Source organism: Nothoprocta perdicaria, unplaced genomic scaffold (genome assembly GCF_003342845.1).
Source record: "Nothoprocta perdicaria isolate Ctin4 unplaced genomic scaffold, notPer1 scaffold_5, whole genome shotgun sequence".
In the NCBI taxonomy this organism is placed as follows: Eukaryota; Metazoa; Chordata; class Aves; order Tinamiformes; family Tinamidae; genus Nothoprocta; species Nothoprocta perdicaria.
This window is the reverse complement of record NW_020455754.1, coordinates 6,217,867-6,236,202: the sequence shown is the minus strand read 5'-3', so window position 1 is coordinate 6,236,202 and position 18,336 is coordinate 6,217,867. Positions and strand designations below refer to the sequence as shown.

The 18,336-nt window shown below is 43.8% G+C and overlaps 2 protein-coding genes across 2 annotated transcripts in view; both read right to left on the bottom strand.

Moving 5' to 3' along the window:
* The window catches only part of ADAM19 (ADAM metallopeptidase domain 19), a 28,952-nt gene extending 23,844 nt beyond the window's left edge, over positions 1-5,108 (bottom strand). The window contains exons 1-3 of the mRNA XM_026047524.1: positions 5,045-5,108; positions 4,793-4,872; positions 2,781-2,851 (exon numbers count right to left, since the gene is read on the bottom strand). Coding sequence (XP_025903309.1) covers positions 2,781-2,851; positions 4,793-4,872; positions 5,045-5,108 — 215 coding nt within the window. The remainder of the gene's footprint in view (positions 1-2,780; positions 2,852-4,792; positions 4,873-5,044) is intronic.
* Positions 5,109-9,896: 4,788 nt separating this feature from the next.
* SOX30 (SRY-box 30) lies at positions 9,897-17,984 on the bottom strand. The gene is made up of 5 exons (XM_026047601.1): positions 17,894-17,984; positions 16,590-16,829; positions 14,969-15,148; positions 13,005-13,491; positions 9,897-10,963 (listed from the first exon to the last, which is right to left on the bottom strand). The coding sequence occupies exons 1-5, from the start codon at positions 17,967-17,969 to the stop codon at positions 10,591-10,593; spliced, it is 1,356 nt and encodes a 451-aa protein (XP_025903386.1). The 5' UTR covers positions 17,970-17,984; the 3' UTR covers positions 9,897-10,590.
* Between the last annotated feature and the right edge of the window lie 352 nt (positions 17,985-18,336).

The window sequence follows — 18,336 nt, the reverse complement described above, 5'->3', positions numbered from 1 at the left end:
GAAATATATGCAATAATATCTGCTTTTCACCTTTATGGATGAACATAATGTCCTTTTCATATAGAATATGAAATTACATGTTTATGAAAATTTCTTCCACATACTAGAAACAGCACAATTCTTTGGAAGCTTCTGCACTGCTACCAAACCCCTCCAAATGATAATTTTATTCACCCCTCAGTCTCCTTTGAAGCACAGTTCACATTCATTGGCTTTCTCTCCCTGTAAGGACAAGGCTGTCTAATCCCCGAGGGCACCACTTAACAGTCTCAGTTTCTCTGGCTTGGAATATCTTCTTTCGAGCCTCAGGAGCATTGGATAAATCAGATGCTCCCCAGGACCTGATAGCTGCTCAGCAGAGCTGGTTTCCAAAGGCTGCTCTGCAAACCCCATCAGTTAAATGGCCCAGAACTCTGGGCTTCGTTTGAATTTGAAAAGCCCTAAGTACCTTCTTCAAAGTTGCAGCCATGCTTTACCCACTTCAAAGCTATCTGAGACCTAGCCTAGTCCTGGTTTCAAGTCTGTGTGGAAGAGGAGGCACTTGGCACTCCAGAGGTTCTGCTTTTTCTCAGGTTCTCCTGGAACATTGCAAACCCTAAGGGAGAAGTAGTAGCTGGCCATGTCATTATTTAGTGCAGAAGACCTCAGATTAGGAATGTAAATTCTGCTGAAGAGAAAGCAGTAGTAATGATGAGCTCACGGATTCGGGGAACTGCCACCAGCAGCTGCGGTCTCTGCCTGGCTGCAACTTTAGCAAGCAGATGAAGGTTTCATCCACTCCAGTGAGAAGTGGTTACTGATGCTGATGAATAACAACACCCACAGGGCCCCCATGCTCTTCCCCTCGGCTACCTCCCTCTGCTTCAACATTCCCCTTTTTACTTTCAGTGTCTCTAAACTACTTTAGCACCTTTATACATCTCTGCAAAGTAGTGACTCTCTAGAGCTCTCATCTAGTTAAGGTCACGGACTTGTGTTTTGAGATCATGCCATTGCCTTTCTTGAGAAAGGACTTGAGGCYTGGCAAAACTCCTGCTCGAGGCATTACTATCCATAAACCACTTTATTTCCCCAGAAAACTACAAAAACTTTCAAACCACTTGCTGTATTTCATCCATCCCAGTGAGCAATTTACCCTTCAGTGGAAGTGTGCACACACATGCAAGCCTGSCTATACAGCTCAGTGAATGAGCTTGCATTTCAGGAAATAAACACAATAGAAGCCCTGTATTATTATAATTCTGTTTACTAACACAGGCAATGAGTTTGTCTGCAGTGGAAAACACAGGGCACCGTTCCCGCAAGGCACCTGGGGATTATGTCATCATCCTCGGAGCACAGAATAATTCAGGGAGGAACCTTGTGTTGGACAGTTTCTACTTCTTCACCTCTGCACAGCTGCTGCAGAATATTCAAGACATGTCAGTGTTTCTGCTAGGGAAGAGACTCCCATTAGCAGTTAAGCTCCTTCCAGGTTCAGGTCAGAGACCATCATTGCTGACATCTGTTGTCAGCAGCAGCTCATTGTCTTGCTTCAGGCAGGACCTAGTTAGCAGTTCTTTTATTGCCTAGTCTCATCYATCACTTCTCTATTTTCCCAGCTGAGAGGTATCAAAATACAGAAAATTTATGGCTACTTCTATTTGGCTAAAAATGGTGCATTACTGACCAAGAAACATCCAATTTTGTCAGCTCTGAAAAGCCCAGTAGCTTAGATAGACTATTACAGAAAACACCTTGGTGGAAATACTCTTATCACTCATCCAATTTCAGGCTTTACTGCATACAGTGCCAAAAAGAATCTAGTGTTCCTCAAAGACACCCCGATTGTCATTTAGGTTTGCGCATTGCCATCAGAACTAATAACGTTCTCTGTTATTTCAGTCCCCTCTGTCAGGGAGAGCTAAGTCCCCAAGATCTGAGTGTCTGGGGATGCCCATACCATCCGTATATGACAATATGACGAGAGTTATCATCCCAAAGTCACTATTCTAGCAGACATTGGTTCTAGCAGACAAATATTCTTTGGTTTAGTTTCCATGCGTAAGTMTTCAGACAGATTAAAAACAAACAATCAAAAAAAAAAAAAAAAAACAGTTGAAGAGAAAGCTTAGCAAGGAAGAGCTTATTGCAGTTGATTTCCAGCTGCTGTCCATTGCTGGAAGTTAATCCACATAAACAACCTAGGACAGACTCAGAGCGAGTTTCCGGACAAGACTCATCCCACCTACTTTATTCCCCTCCATTTGTATATGAACTCAATGCAGATCACTTCYTATGTGCACATGACATTGCTGTATCATACCAGAGAGATCGCTACATTTCAGTAAATACAAAGGCACTTTTGGCTCTGCTTTAGCATGAAGGGCACTAATGGAATTGAGTTGTCAGATCATTTCTCCCAGGAAACAGAGCAAAATCTCTTTTGACCACAGCAAATTAATTCTTCATTAGAGTTGCATTGACTCTAATGCAGTGAGCCACTTGGTAAACAGCGCACCTCATAGCAGTGACAATTTCCAGTTAATGCAAGTGTAAGTTTCTACGTTGCAGGCCAGGTCATCATCTGTTTTTTGCTGAGAAAGCTGTATTGAAGCCAATGCCGCCTCTCTGATTAACAGCAGTGGAGCCTTAGACCTGGAATAACCTTGAAATCCAGAAAAGGATTTCCTCATCCTGTCTTTATCAAAACCCCGTTGAAGTCAGTGGAGATTTTCCTGTTGACTTAACTCATTATTGCAGCAAGTACACGACTCCGAACACAATGCGCAAGCACTCACCCATTCTTCTCCAGATCCAAAATCAGATCTTGTCCTTCTACCTTTATCCTGACTTCAGCTCTGAATGGATGCTGTGTGCAGAAGAGACAGTGTCTGTTATTCGTATATCATAAGTACAAAAAAACACACCCAAAACAAAAAAAAACAACAGACACCACCACTCCAAAATAGGAACATGGAAACTGGAGCTGCCTTTAATCCACTGTTCTCCACAAGTGATAGAAGTGGATAGAGCTCAGAAGGCCAAGGAAGAGAGGCACTGAACCATAGCCTCCAAATGAAGGATTTCTTACTACAAATATACACACTAAAAACAACACTTAAAAAAAATTTAAAAGAGTCTTAAAATAACCTAGTAATCTTAGAAATGCCGACTGGAAGGACCTCTGGAAGTCTCTAACCTCACTTCCTTTACCAGATGAGGTCAACTGGGAACTTCTCAGTCTCTCAGCATTTCATCAGAAAGGATGGATAAACTCTTCAAAAGAAAAAGATTCCATTTGATAAGAACAGACTTCTCTATTCAATTGAAATTGCATGTAAAAATGGTGGGACATGATCAAACCATACTATTTCCATATTCATTTTTGGAGGGGATTTTGCAGAAGTCATCAACTGAAAGCAAAATAAGACAAGACAGACTGAATAGGGCATTCAGTTGAAAGACCAGTCAGTCCATTGGCATTCTTGGGTGTCACTTCATCAGTTCCAAATTCAGTTACAAATCTCTCCTTTCATCAAACTCTGGTTTTCTTTCCATGTTCAATTTCTAGGACACTGCATCAGGCCCATGCAGATCATGCAAGAGAAGCTCATACATTTAGTATATACAGGAATGGCTAAATCCAAGGACTGACTTCTTGCTTACTTGAAWTGCAAGTGCTCAGTAAGTCTCAGGTTTCATCTATTTTGCTATCATGTAAGGAACAGCAATGGAAGTTGCCTTGTCCATAACTTAAAGGGATCTGAGGGTATCCATCAACAAGTCTCTCCATTAAGTTGTATAAATATGACTATTACTGATACTGCTTTTTCTTTTGCTTCAGAAACCATCAATTGCTGCAACTGAAAAAACCCAGCTGTAATTCTAGGCAGGCTTTGCTAACACCAGTTTTGGAGCCAATAGGAACTGGCTTGAAACAAATCAAGTGATACTCCTGAGACCCAGGAAATTTATGCAAGGACAACTGCTGTCCAGATGTATTTGTAATACAATCAATAATTAAGAGATTCAGGACTTCCAAACCACACTGCAAGAAAGTTTCCAAGAGAATTAACAGCAACAGAAAAATAACATTGCTTTTTTCCTTGTAAGACAGAAGAAGAGAATTTAGAAATACTCCTGCAAATAAGGCATAAAACTAGAGTTATCAACACTTCTCACTAGTGGCAACCTAACTGCTAGGAAGTGGAGCTGCATTTGTGGTTGGAGCCTGATGTCCCAGGGCTTCTCAAAACAGCTGCTGACTCTGCACCCAGCCCTTCATCCTTGCACATATGAAAAGAGATGTGGAATTCGTTACACACAGCTACATGCAACATTTAAGACATGTTTATCTTCAGCTGAGCTGCTAGTTGGTCTATTTACTACCCTCACAGATGTGATTCTTTCTCTCCTTAAGTACGAAGAAGTTGCTCCACAGATGTAATTGATTAGATTGCTTCAGTCCCTAGGGAGGAGCAGAGGGCAGGTGAGCTTGGAGAGGGATTTTAGTGCATGAGGGAGACAAGCATTACTGCAGGGCTGTGCAAGGAGCGTTCTCACACTAACKGTCTGGGGGTTGATGGTCACTTCTCCCAACATTTCTCTGTTTCTGAGGAGTACCAGCTCTCTGTTCTACAGATGGCTCTCTGGCTTGTGTCTACAGCTTACCTCAGAGCTTAAAGGACTGAACAGAAACACACCTCACAAAGTCTCCTATTAACCAAGATGCTGCCCCTCGCCTGGGAATGGTGCAGCTCTGAAAGCAAGATGTGCGTTTCTCGCGGTCCCGGCGCTGCCCACCACCTACCTTCTCGCTGCTGGCGCTCCCTGCCGCTTCCCACCGCGGTGTCACCACCTGGGGCGGCAGCTCCGGGCCGGCGGCAGCCCCTGCGCGGAGAGGGGACAGGGCTGCTCGTCACCCGCACCCCAGCCCGCCGGCAGCGCGGCGCTGAGCGCAGGGCAAGCAGGAGATGACGACCCCCCCCCCCATCACCTCCTCCCCAAAGGGGCTCAAGGCAGCCAGAAGCCCTGCCGCCCCCCGACCCCCCCCCGGCCTCACCGCGGCGCGGCGGGCGCAGCAGCAGCGAGAGGGCGATGCCGCAGAGCAGCCCCCGGCCCCGCATGGCTCCGCGCTGGGCAGGCGCCGGCCGCGCTATTAAAGCGCCGGGGCGGCTTCCTGCAGCCCCCCGCCCGCAGAGGGAGGCGGGCGCCTCCTCCTCTCCTCCTTCTCTTCCTCTCCTCCTCCTCCTCCCGCTGCCGCCGGGCACCCCCGCGGGGGGAGACGCGGAGCCCCACGGCGAGCCCGACCCGCAGAGGAGCCGGGGTCCCGCTCGCTCCTCTGCCAACGCAGCAGGGATCCCGCCCCTCGGAGCCGGGCGGGGGGACCTGGCGCGGCTCGAGAGCTCAATTGCTACCGAGAGGCTCCTGCGGGAGCTGCTCTGGTTTTATACGGAGCAGTGCATGTGTATTTAATCCCAGCAACCCCTTCATGCTTGAACCCTGGTTTCCAGAAGCATCCCTAGTCCCTGATCTCCTGCAAAACGCATCGTCACTGACTGCTGGAGGGATGCAGGCTGAGGTGCATGTTGGCTGTAAGGGTGGGGAGGGAAGTAGAAAAATGGAGATTTTTCTCTGTTCTCTGCTCTTTGGGAAGACAGGAGGGCTGGGAAGGGGGTCAGGAGCATCCACAGCCCCTGCACTGCCCTGTAGGGCTGTCCACCCATTCCTGAGTATTCCCAGATCAGAATCCTTTCCTCACCCTGCACCCTTCAGGGTTTCTCCCTGCAGCCTCTGCATCATTTATTTGCTAGTCCTCTGCTCTTCAGGCTATCAGCCGGGATCAAAGACACCTGTGTGAAACTTCCTGGCAGATCCCTTGGCTCCAGGGACAGAGCCTGAGAGGATCAGCCCCTGGCTGCAGCTGTGCAAGGCAGCTCCCCTCCTTCCCACCAGGTTATTTCTCCATAGACTTCCCGCCAGCTCCAACTGCAGATGCGCCAGCAAGAAGGATCAAGGGGGCTGTGCAGCTGCATGAAGAGCAATCATTGTGAGGGTGGCCAAGAACAGCAAGCAGGGTCATTGCTCCTTCAGCATGCTCTTCAGATAGCTGTTGACTTGCATTACCCATCATCTTCTCTGTTCGTCTCCATCCTGAAAGTGCCTGAGTGCACCAGGAGAGCAACTCTAGAAATGGGGAATTTGCACTTGACTGTGTTTCAGGATATATAAATAAATCAGACTGATGGGAAATTCATGTTCCATTTAGAATAAAGGTTTTCTGGACAATAATAATGGTTTGGGATGTTGTCCAGAGGTTTATATACATTATTGAAACCACCGGGAAAGTTTGCCGTAAAAGATCTCAACCTTTTGCTATTGTGCCGAAGGAAATGTAACTGTTTCCATCTGCAGATGTCATCCTGGGTTATGATTTCCGTATGTGTCACCTCTCCACCAGGTGGCATGTGCCATTCTCARCACTTGACATACTGTCCTGAGAAACCTTTGTGATTTTGCCACGTTCAGCCTATTCATGATATCACCGTGGCAGAAGGAAGTCATCAGGGTGAACTGTCATTTATGGACACAAATGACACAATCAAGTCCAGAGTTCTCTTCACACAACTAAATCAGTATTATTTGCTGGGGCAAATAGCAAGCTCTGTGCCCTCTTTGTTAGGCACGTAGGACATTCTTTGAACGGAAGCTTTGAATTTTCTGTGGAGAATCCCCCCATTTATATGAAGCTACCTGTAACATAGAAAACAACTGCACTATTCCTGATATATTTACAATTAAAGAAAGTACTTGTCAGATGTAGACAATAATTCTGCATTCCTCTCAGCATTTAACTTTTTTCTCCAAAAAAAAAAAAAAAAAAAAAAAAAAAAAAAAGGATGGGGTAAAAAAAAAGTTCTTTTAGGAAGAAAGACAAAATATTTTCAGTCTTCCCAGCATAACAAAGATTCACAAGGGCTGCTACACACACTTGGATCAAAAAAAAATGTATCTAGTTAAAATCAAGGGAGCTTCTAATCACTGGACTACTTAGACTAAAAGAAAAAAAAAAGCTGTTTGTCAKTTTTATCATTTGAAAAATAAAACACATTCAATAATCACGTGTTATACAACAGTACTTTTATGAAGACATTTTGGTGATATAAAATTAATATCTTAATTTACAATCAACAGAATATCCTTCCTTAAATATATAATCATAGGCTGACAGGCTGTAYAGTTGTTATGTGTATATATATTTATACATACGTGTGTGTGTGTTTATATATATATGTGTGTGTATATATATGTGTATATATATAAGCTATATCACTTACACTATTCAGACATTGTTGCATGGAAAGATTCCGGATATTTTAGCCTCATTAACAGAGCTCATGCACTCAAATGTTGCCTCAAATGCAAGGGATGAGCCAGATCCTGCCCTCTGCCCTTGCCTTCAGAAACCTCTTAYAGAAGTCAATAGGAAATCGTCTAAATCACAGAGCAGGCTCAGGCTTTAAGTTAGCTGGGAATTACACAGGCTTAGACTCATTTCCTCCAGGATCCTAATTGCATGATTAAACCTCRCAGCTAGAGAGATGGAAATCTGTGCTCTGGCCCCTTATCTACTGCATAGCCTTTGATGAAGGCGAGGATGAAGGCAGGGAAGCTTAGCTGCCAGTCCCCCATCCTGCATGGGCGAATGCAGTCAGCAAGTTTTGACAATTAGGTGTTTCTGTTTCCCTGGTGCAAAGCCGATGGGAATGCGTGTGCAACTGGGTCTTTGCACTTACTTCACACAGAGTTTGCAAGGGGATTTATCAGTGTTGTCAAYGGCTGGAAAGTAAACGGTGACAATTCTTCCATTATATTCATAGTAAATTGGAAGTTACCCAACTAGAAGGAAATAGCTAGACCTGCAGAGCCTGCTAAGGACACAGACTTCAGAGAATGGCTGGAACATGCTCAGAGCTCAGTAATTTTTCATTGAAGCTGTCTGTTCAGAAATAGGAAAGGTTATTGAATGAACTGCTGTTAAAAACCTCCCAGTGACTCTAGAGAAAATGTTAACAAAAATCAAAGTATCAGAAAGAAAAGGTAAGATTTTTTTTTGGTCCTGCCTAACCTCTGCATTTCAGACACCTGCACTGATGGCAGAAACTTTATATCTTTGGCTGACCTGAATAAGTGAAATCTTCTGGGTTTTGAACATTTGTCTCCTCGGGATCACATGAAATGATCAAAGGAGGAAAGCTGTAAAGAGAATTGGTGATTTAACAGCAAACGACATTATTCTGAGTTTTAACAGCCGAGAGCAGCTTCTGCTGACCCCGAGTCTCCAGTCTAGCTTGGGTTTTCCCCATCCATGCAGAATAGTGGGAATACTTGGGAGAGGCCGGGAGCAGCTGTCCTGCCAAACAGGGACAGGGCGGTAAGGCGATGAGGAGCGGTGCTGCTGGGTGAATAACATCGGAGCACAGGCCACGTTTCCCTGCGGGGTGTGACGGTGCTGTGGCTTTTCCTCCACTCCTTCTTCAGAGAAGTGAACCTAGTGGCAGTAGCCTGTGTATACTCAAATACTGCATCTTTTTAACTGTGTTTATATAGTTAAAGCTCCATAGGTCTTGCTGCATTTTGTACAAGCTATTCCAATGGTGAGAAGTACAAGAAGTGATTTTTCCTTTTGCAGCAATTGTTCTAGATCCCGGTGCACTGTAACAGGTCTTATATCCAACCCCACGGTGCACAAAACCAAAACAGGAGGAAAAAAAAAAGCTATCTCTAGAGAGCAACCTCACAAACTGCTGTTTTATACCCCGAAACCTGCTTGAGTAGGAATTGGTGCATTTGTTCCCAAGMATTCCCGAAGGGCAGATCAGCTTGCAGTGAGAAGATAAATTAGGAACTATTTTCTACTATTTATAAGACTTTCYTCTTGATGTTTCATGTGCACTGCTGCTGCAGGGGAGCCAGGGCCTGTTGCACTGTGTCGTGTGGGAAGGATTCACCCTTGATGTTAATTATGTTTATGGATTATAACTACAAAATGCAGTAGTTCTCAAACAAGAGGCCTTAAAGGGGAACGTGCACTTGGGAAATGGGATTATGAGCCCACAGAAGCAAAAGATGTTTAAAAAGGATTGATATAACCATGACAAAGTGCAAAGAACCCAGAGGCGATTGGCTCCATTTACACTGGCTTAAGGCTATCTTTTGAGGTGTGTGGAAGCTGTATTTTTATCTGTCTTTATCAATAASTCTATCTTTATGGATGGATACAGAGGGCTTGAGTTTGACAGGACACTTAAGATACACCACATCCCACGTAAACAGATATTACAGACACCCTGTTATAAAATGGTCAAACTTTAGGGCTCCCATTAAGAGGATACAACTTTTTCCATATTTCCACAGTAACTGGWTTTACACAAGCACATATGTAACTCTGTGTGTGTCTATATGTATCAGTAGCCCAAAAGCTCTTCAGCTGGTCGCTTAGGCATGTGCAGCTGAGCTGTGCACACCCTTTCCATAAGCTCTGCGAATTATAATTCACATGTTCTCAGCTCAAGTTCATGGCTTAGAATGAAACACTGGGGGTAAGTACATTGTTCAGGTGATTTTATTTAAATACAACAACAGCAGAACAACAGGATTCCCAGAAAGAAACGAGGCTCCCTCCCCTCAAACAGAAAAAAAAAAAAAAAAAAAAAATAATAACATTGTTAATACTGTAAAAAAAAAAAAAAAAACAAAAAAAAAAAAAACAGAATTCACTTGGTCTTTGAGTTTACCATAAACACTCTCCCCTTTTGACCACCTTCAGTATTCTCTAGAAGATCCAATATTAACTACACTCAAGGATCAAGTCACAGTTCACTAGTGTAAGTCATAGAGCCAGATTTTATCAATTTTTCTCTTTAGGTCCTGCCATACCTTCTGGACAATCCCATTCTCATTTACGGAACTATTGCAAAATAAAATAGAACAGAAACTGACCTAAATTTTCAGTGCATTACATAACATTTGTACCACAAATGCAGCCTACCATAAAAATTAACTAAATAAAGCATAAAACCATTGACTGTATCACAGGAAAAATATAAAACTTTGGAGAATCACTCTTGACTGCTCTCTCGAGACCTCACAGTTACATGTTAGTAAACCAGAATTATTTCACTCGCTAAAATTCCTAAAGTAAAACATAAAAAATCAAATTGCACCAAAATGTTGCCTATGAACAAAGAGAGGTAATGTCCTGATTCAGAAGAGCATTAAAAGGATGTGCTTGAATACATCTCTCCTCAGGAAAGCACATTATCACATGCTTAGAACTGAGTGCCTGTCTGAGCTCTTGCTTTCCTGGGCCAGAGCCCAGACAATGCCCTGATGAAGCAGGTGAAACTCCAGGGGCTTTGGGGCCTTCCCAGGTCTATTTTTGATCTCTCAAAATAGAAACAGATCCTCGGAGTTTTCAAATGATCTACATGGGTCACTCAGGCTACGTGGATTTCCCCTTGAACACACCGACTGAAAGATGGTGTTAGAGGAAAACATTTATTTCACATTCTGTGGTATTTCTCTGGATTATCACTTGCTATAAAATTACAACTCTCGCAACACCTTCCCCTCTTCTTCCTCCTCGCTGTCAGTCACATTAACCTGCTGGATGCTGGAGGGGGTTGACGGGGTTCCTGACAAAACATTCTCCAATGTTCCAATGTCCAGCTGCGGCATGGGGCTCAAATAGCCCTCCTCGCCGGGGCTGTAACAGGCAATTCCTTCAAGGCTCTCACAGCTACGGGAGTCCTCGATCCGGGCATGTTCCTCCAGGTACTCTCTGAAGGGATAGTCCCTATCCAGAGATGAAAACATTGTCTCATGTTTTTGGTATTGGTCTTCATAAAATCCGAGGCAATCGGGCACGGAGCTGGCGAAGTTGCCACAGCCAAAGGGCGGCCGGCTGAAYGGGCACGTGCTGCAAGGAAAGAGATGGGAAAATGTCTTTCAGAAGCTTGCAAGCTGATCAAGGCAGGCAAGAAAATCAGAGTGGCTGTAGCACAGTCTGTGCTAGTCAGTTTGTCCTGCTGAATTATTCAAAATACACCTGATTTAAAAATATGCCTGATTTAAGCTCCAAAGCCATAACAAGAATCATCTGCAGATTCCGTATCAGCAATGAAGGCCTGCGTGTGCAGCCCTTCGTGCTAGACACAGAAAGGAAGTTGCTTCAAAAACAAAAGAAGTATTAATGCATTAATAGAATTATGTCACAGATAATGCAGCATATGATAAGCCTGCAGTATGCTAACCTGCATACTCAAAATAGTAGAACAAAGCATCAAAAATCAGTTTGCGTTGGAGCTTTGTATGCCAAAAATTGTCACTTGAGATGAGAAATAAATGATCTTATTTATTGACTAATCTCTTGTGTTTGCTGCATTGTTATTAGCAGGAGGATTGACAGAGAATCCATGTGCTCAAKATATAGTTTCCAATGTTCCTTATTTTAAAAAATTGCAGTGATAAATTATATATATATATATAGTACACTATATATAGTAGATACCAAGAAGTTACCGTACCAAAATATAACTATTTTTCTCTAGCGTTCTGAGTTTGAATTTTTTGTGTGATGCAGAGCACAAGATTTAAGATATATTACAGCTTATACAGTGTTACAGAAATATATTACATTGTTAAGAAAGAATGTAAATTAATGCAGCAGTGCAGACATTGATACAGTGTCCAGCAAGGTTCCAAGGCTAGCTGTCTCTCTAACCAACATTTTTAGTGCATATGTTTGCATGCATGCATTTGCACTATCTGTGCTACCTAGAAATGATGAGTTTCAAGGAATGAATTTATAGGAATAGATCCATGTACTAGAAAGATCCTTGCATTAGCAAATCGGGCGACCTTCAGAAGTCCAATTTATTTGCGAGCCTCAATAATCTTCTAGTACGAGTACACTTCCCTCCCCCAGTGAGTTTACAAAATTGTCTAAATCCAGACACCAAGAGCCTAAGAAAAGATCATCTTTACAGTCCTAGAAAGTCATGTCCGGTGTTCATTAAAAGACTGCAAAAATATCAGTATCTTCTATTGCATTTATCTACTTACTAAGGCCTTACAAGCCTGAGGAGTCATCATCTGTCCTAGTTTATGACCGGGTAGTCTTATTGCCTTAGGAACACACTAGCTGTTCTTATCAGCAAGAACAAACAGTGTGCAGCCCGTCAGAATATGTGTCTAAAACTCATGATCTGTTGTGTTTGACTTTGTGTGGTCATGAAAGAGAAATGATTCCTTAGAGTAAACAAGCACGAACATGAGTTTACGCACTGTGCAATGAGAGCACATCAGTTAAGCTGCCGGACTTCTTGTGTCTGAGCAGCCCAAGAGAACTAACTGCTAGGGGGACACTTGTCCTTTCTCTGCAAAATTAGCTTAAGAAATAATCACATGTGGTAGCCTCTAAATTCTTGGACTGGGTGACCTCTGATTGACTATCCCAAGACTKTGAAGGATAAATGAGGACTTACTATTTATATAGAAATTCTGAGGATATTTCCTACTAGGCTGGATTTCAGAAATACTGGTGGCTACAACAGCTGCAATCAGAGTATTCAGGGACACATCCCAAACACCTACTTTAATTCTATGTGATCATTTTGAAAATATATTTATACTATTCCTACTTTTTCTTTGGGTACAAATGAAGTGCACTTAGGTGCATGAAGCAGAAGGAAAATACTCCTCTTCACTGTGAACTAGGGAGTGTCAATCACTAAAATAGTGCTATGGAGTTTCAAATAACTGGAGATATGAGTAGCCTCGGGACAGGGGTCCCACCACAGTGGAGCACTGTAGGAATCTAGGAACACTTTTCCCTCCCAGGGAAAAGCTCTTGCYTCAAGAGCTGCATGGTGAATCCACSTGCTTTCTTGAAAGAGAGAGGACTCTGCCTCTTAGTACTCATCCTCACTGGGATTAAAGTCTCAGTGGGCCTGCATTACCTTGAAGGGAAATAGTGAGGTCCAGGTACAAAGTACGGGTGATGGAACGAAAAGCGCGGCGGTGCTCCGAACAGACTGGCTGGATGACCGATGGGAGGAGGCTGATAGAGATGTGAGTGAGGAAGAGGGGTAGCTTGGGGAAGAGAGGTGCTTCTGGGACAAGTAGGAATCTCTGAATACTCCTTTGTGGGCTGGTTATCGGAGACAGAAAACCTGGCATTAGCAGTGCTGGTGTTACTTGGGTTCCTGCTGGAGCACTCCGTGGAAGCTGATGTAGGTCTCTTCACAGAGCAATTGGGTCCAGACGATACAAGGGTTTCTGCCTGAGCAGGTCCAGCAAAGTGCTGCGGTGAAATCACAGGGTGCAGGGGCAGAGCAGGAGCTGGGACAGCCACGGAGGTGGTGCTTGCAATAGCAGGCTGGAAAAGCGTAATTGGACCTGGAGGTTGAATAGAAGAGGCTGGCAGCTGGATGGCAGGAGCTTCACCTTTAGGGAACAGAAAAGCCTTTCAGGTTGACCAACTCAGATGGGAAAAGCCAAATTCTTAATTTATCTTCATGGTGCCAAATGGTGAGGAGCAGAGACAAGAGGCCATAGTTGCAATGCCCAACCCTCAGGCACGTTTTCTCATTTGTTTCRCTTGTGGACATATCCACCAGCCAATTTCACCTTGAAATGCATTGCAGATGTATACACTTTCAAATCACACTGTATGTTAACAGGGTTGTCTTTACACATAAAGATTTCAGGACACTTTGGGCTAATATTTTCAAAAACCATTAGCTGGTTTTAAGAATCTGTGTCAATGGGACTTCAACGATTCTAAATTTTTTCAGTCACTWCCATCACAACAGAAGGATAGTAAACTCTAGAATGAAACATAGTAGCATGTGAGGAGAACACACTGTTATAAGATACATTAGGGTAGGAAGTAAATGGTTTTTTATTTGACCAAATCTGCAGAGGGATTTATGAAATAATCACATCGCTAACTCAGAACTGGGACAAACCAAATTAGAATATTCCTTTAAACATTTCAAGATACCACTATGAAACATAAATGGCCACTCATTTTTTTTTTTCCTCATTAAAAAGAGAGCATTCCATGAAGACGAGTGAAAGAGTCCTTCAAGGTTAAGTGCATCTTTTAAATCTATTTTTCTGTAGCTATGTTATGGTTAGTATAAAAGCTGAGCTTTGTGGGCTCAAACTGTGACAGTCCCAAGCTGATAAAATACATATAGAGCTATCCCAGAAGGGCATGAATATCTAACTGCTTATGTAAAAAAAAAAAAAAAAAAAAAAAAAAAAGGTGAAAACCTTCTCTTTCAGTGTTAAAAGTTGCTTTAAAATTGCTGCCCATGCTGCCTCCTTACTTAACATCCCCCTTTCTGAGGCCTTTATCGACGGTTCTATCCACCCTCTCTTTTAAGCAGCCTAAGCTGTTGAATGCTTCTGCTAGGGCAATGGTGCCCTTGCTAGAAAGACACACCAAGGTAGGCATGGAGAGATGCCATGGCCAAACTGCTAAGTTTTGCCAGGCTAGTATAATGTGTGTTGAGCAGCAGTTTGATCTGATGGGGRAAGATATGTTTGTGATGGGGACAGAACAAAAGGAAAAAAAGGACAGCTGCAGCTCAAGAGGAAGCAAGTATTAAGTAAAAAAAGGCCCAGAAAGGCAGAAAGAGAAGGAGAGAACTAGAAAATAAGAAGACAAGACAACAGCTGGGAGCAGAGGGAAGTAAAGAAGTAGTTAGCAGAATTTAAGGGCAGCAAAGGGAGAAATGACTGAGAAGGTAAGAGCCTAGAAGGCAGCAGTGCAGTGTCGAGGAGGACTGACAGATACAGCGGTGTCCAAATAGACTGAGAAATCTTACCTATATCTACACTATCATGTGCAAAACTTCTACAATAGGTAGATTCTAATTTTTAGAGTCATTTACTTAGACTACTAAAAACTCACAGACAGCATGTCCAACACTGTTCTGAACATTAGGGATGACAACGGAGTAAGCGGGTGATCGGAAGGGATAAATGGCAGTTGGGTTTGTAGTGATGATATTCTGAGAAGTGCTGGAGAACACAGTGGAGGCCGTCAATGGAAAACGCTTCCTTTTGCCTGGACGTGGTTGATAAACCCAACCTGTCAGAGATGAAAAAGATGCAGACTTCCCATTTGGGGGATGATATCTTATTTTCTGTAAAGCTACAATATCCATAATTCTGAAGTATCTAAAAAAAATATGAATCAAAAACTGCTCTAATAGTCAAAAGCAAAACTCTCCRTTTCGGTGGGCTGGCAAATGGCAGTTTTATCAGAGATGGAGCTAAAATGAGCATGTTTGGGCACTGTTATGCTACCAGCTCAGTTAGTTGACCTATGTAGCTACCACTCGAAGTGTTTGTGAGACAAAGAACTACAAACAGTGGGGAGTGACATTGCACAGCTAAGGAAAGTAAAGGAGAATGCGATATTGCACMATGGGTACAGCAGTATTCAAAACATGAATCCTTCCTGATTGTTTCATTAGCCCCTTAAATCTCACATATACCTTGGAGTTAAAATTATGATTTTTGATCTACTATTTTGATCTACTGTTTCATAAATCATGAAATTTATGATCTACTAGAAATCATGTTTGATTTTTGGCAGTAAGGAGTACACTTGTCTTTGACTTACAATAGCCAAACACTAACAGACCTAGAAATAATTTTGTAATTTGGACTGAGCAGCTTGGTTTTCTTAGGCAGGCTTAGGCAGGCTAATTCTTTAGGCTAACTCTTAGGCAGGCTAACTTTTTTTTTTTTTACTTTAAAGAAATCCTTTGTTTGAAAGTGAAAAGACAGCAGGAGAAATTCTGTTCTTTGCCTTCTGCCTGTTTATGATGTATTAGTCAGGGCTTGTCTACCTGGAATTGTCACAACTGTGAACTAGCAGATTTATGACATCATAGCCAGAAAGGACTAYGACACGCCAGGTCTTAGTGCTTTCATAAAGACTCCTCAAAAACCTTCTGCTCTGCTTTGTTGGTGCCTTTTTGATTGAACTGCAGTGTTATGGAGAAATAAATTTGTTTAGGGTACAAATTCCTAACCCTTTGAAAAGGGGTGGGGAAACATTTTCTTCTACTTGCTGGTTTGGGAGCACCAGCACAGCACCATTTGCGCTTCCTGTGGCATCTCCCTTTCCTGCTTTCACAGGAGGGGATACGTGTTGTGTCACCACAGGCCACCTGGACAGCTCCCTTGGAAGCCTGTAAAACGTTTCAACAGGCCACACTCACAATAAAYTCTGTATCTGACCTTTACACTTGTAAAGCACTCTGAAGAGCTGCTGTACATGCAGTGCTCTGAGGATGTAAGAAATTCAGAAGCTATGGAGAATGAAACATAATTTATGGACAACCTTTTAAAAAATGAATATGCTTATTCTTGCAGGTACTAAAATCTGATGAAAGGACCAAATATTTGAAAGTCTATCACTTCTTTCAACTCTATTATTTGTTCTAAAGAAAGAGATTGCTTTTTTTTCCCCTAGAATTCTTGAACTTCTACAGCATCTGGATAAATAAAGGTATGTTTACCAGGGAATTCTTCTCTGTGCTTTTCTTTTATTTTCTGAGCTTCATCATAGTAGGGCTTCTTCTGCTCTTCGGTCAGTTTGTTCCATTCCAGTCCAAGCTGAACACTGATTTCTGCATTATTGGCAGCTGGGTTAGCTTTGGCTAGAGCTGGCCGGTGAATCCTAGCCCATACCATGAACGCGTTCATCGGGCGCTTCACATGGCCACTTTTGTCCTTGCTAAACGGAGTATCCGGTATCCCTACGTGACAAAATGAGGAAAGAAGATCATCTACCAGGCAATAGACATGTTACGCTCCAAAGGTATTTCCAAAGGGAGCTTAGCAATATCCAAAAGAACTGTTGGATTCTTTCTCTTTTTTATATGAAACAGAAATTTTAAAAAATATATTGGTTTGGATTTCATTGGCTAGACTGCTTTCTCTAAYGCTTGTGTTATATAAACCATAATTTAAACTCTTATATAAAATGCTTGTATTATATAAAATATAATCATATCACTGCAAATTCATTATCACCACCCAACTATGCATCCGAACTCTAATGATGCACAGACGGATCTGATGACAGCATGGCAGTCTAGCCTCACATCTCTGCAGTTCCTTGCCTCTCTGAGGTTGTTGCTGCTATCTTCTTTCAATTTTTCTTCCCTTTCCATCCTCTTTTCTCATTTTTAGATGCCCATTTGTTAGAGGGACCTGTTTCACCAGATGGCTGTTACACAACACCCAGCTTTAGGTCCTTGTAATCAAAGACTGGATTTGCATTGAGTTGGTGACATAAAACCCAACATCTCAACTGAACTTTGAGGAGCTGCTGCCTCTATGGGAAAAACTTAGAAATGATCTTCCTACACGGTCAGTAAATGGCAAGTCTACTAGTCCTTGAGATTTCAAGTTAAAGACCTGTATGTCTTTAAAAACAGGTGCTAATCCAGATGTTTAATAGTTACTTCTTCACTTAATATCTTCTAATTTTCTCAATGAGACGTGTCCAAATGCTCACAGCTTTAAAAATCAAGCAGATGCCAAACTTTAAAGCACCATTGACTGCAATCCCGGAACCAGCTACAAGGAGACAAGGCAGACGAGGAGCGGGCAGACAAAACCGCTCTGATGGACGAACCCTTGGGGAGCTTTGGCCTCCTGAACGCTCGCACCTCAAGCGAGCCAAAGAGCGGTACGAACTACAGTGCATCCAAGGGCCGCTTGGGCAGCACTACTGTGCGTCCTCCTGCCTGGCTACACCGGCCAGCTGCTCACTGAACCCTGCCAACGCTCAGCGCTCRAAGTCCTGCCCCGGTACCTGCGTCGGAGGGCAGCACCGTGAGGGGCACGTTTTTGGTTTCGATTTTTACAGACGGCTCGAGCAGGGACTGCATTTTGAGCGGCACTTGGCTCGCGGGCACCTTGGCCACGCGCAGCAGCTCGGGCGGCGGAGCGGGGCCCGGCAGCTGGATGCGGCTCCCGGCCGGCAGCGGCTGCAGCACGAGCGGCAGCGCCAGCTCCGGCGGCGCCGCGGGGCCGGGCAGCGCGGCCGGGCCGCCCTCGCTGCCGCCCGGCGCGGCCCCGCTCGGCGCCTCGCTAGTCTCGGCCTCCTCCGGCGCGCCGAGCGCCTCGGGCGGCTCCTCCTTAACGGCCGCGGGCAGCAGCGCCGTCCCACTGCCGCCGTCCTCGGGCACCTTCAGCCCTCTGCAGCCGTCCCAGCTGCCTCGGGCCGCGACGGCGCCGGGCGCCTCGTGCCCGCAG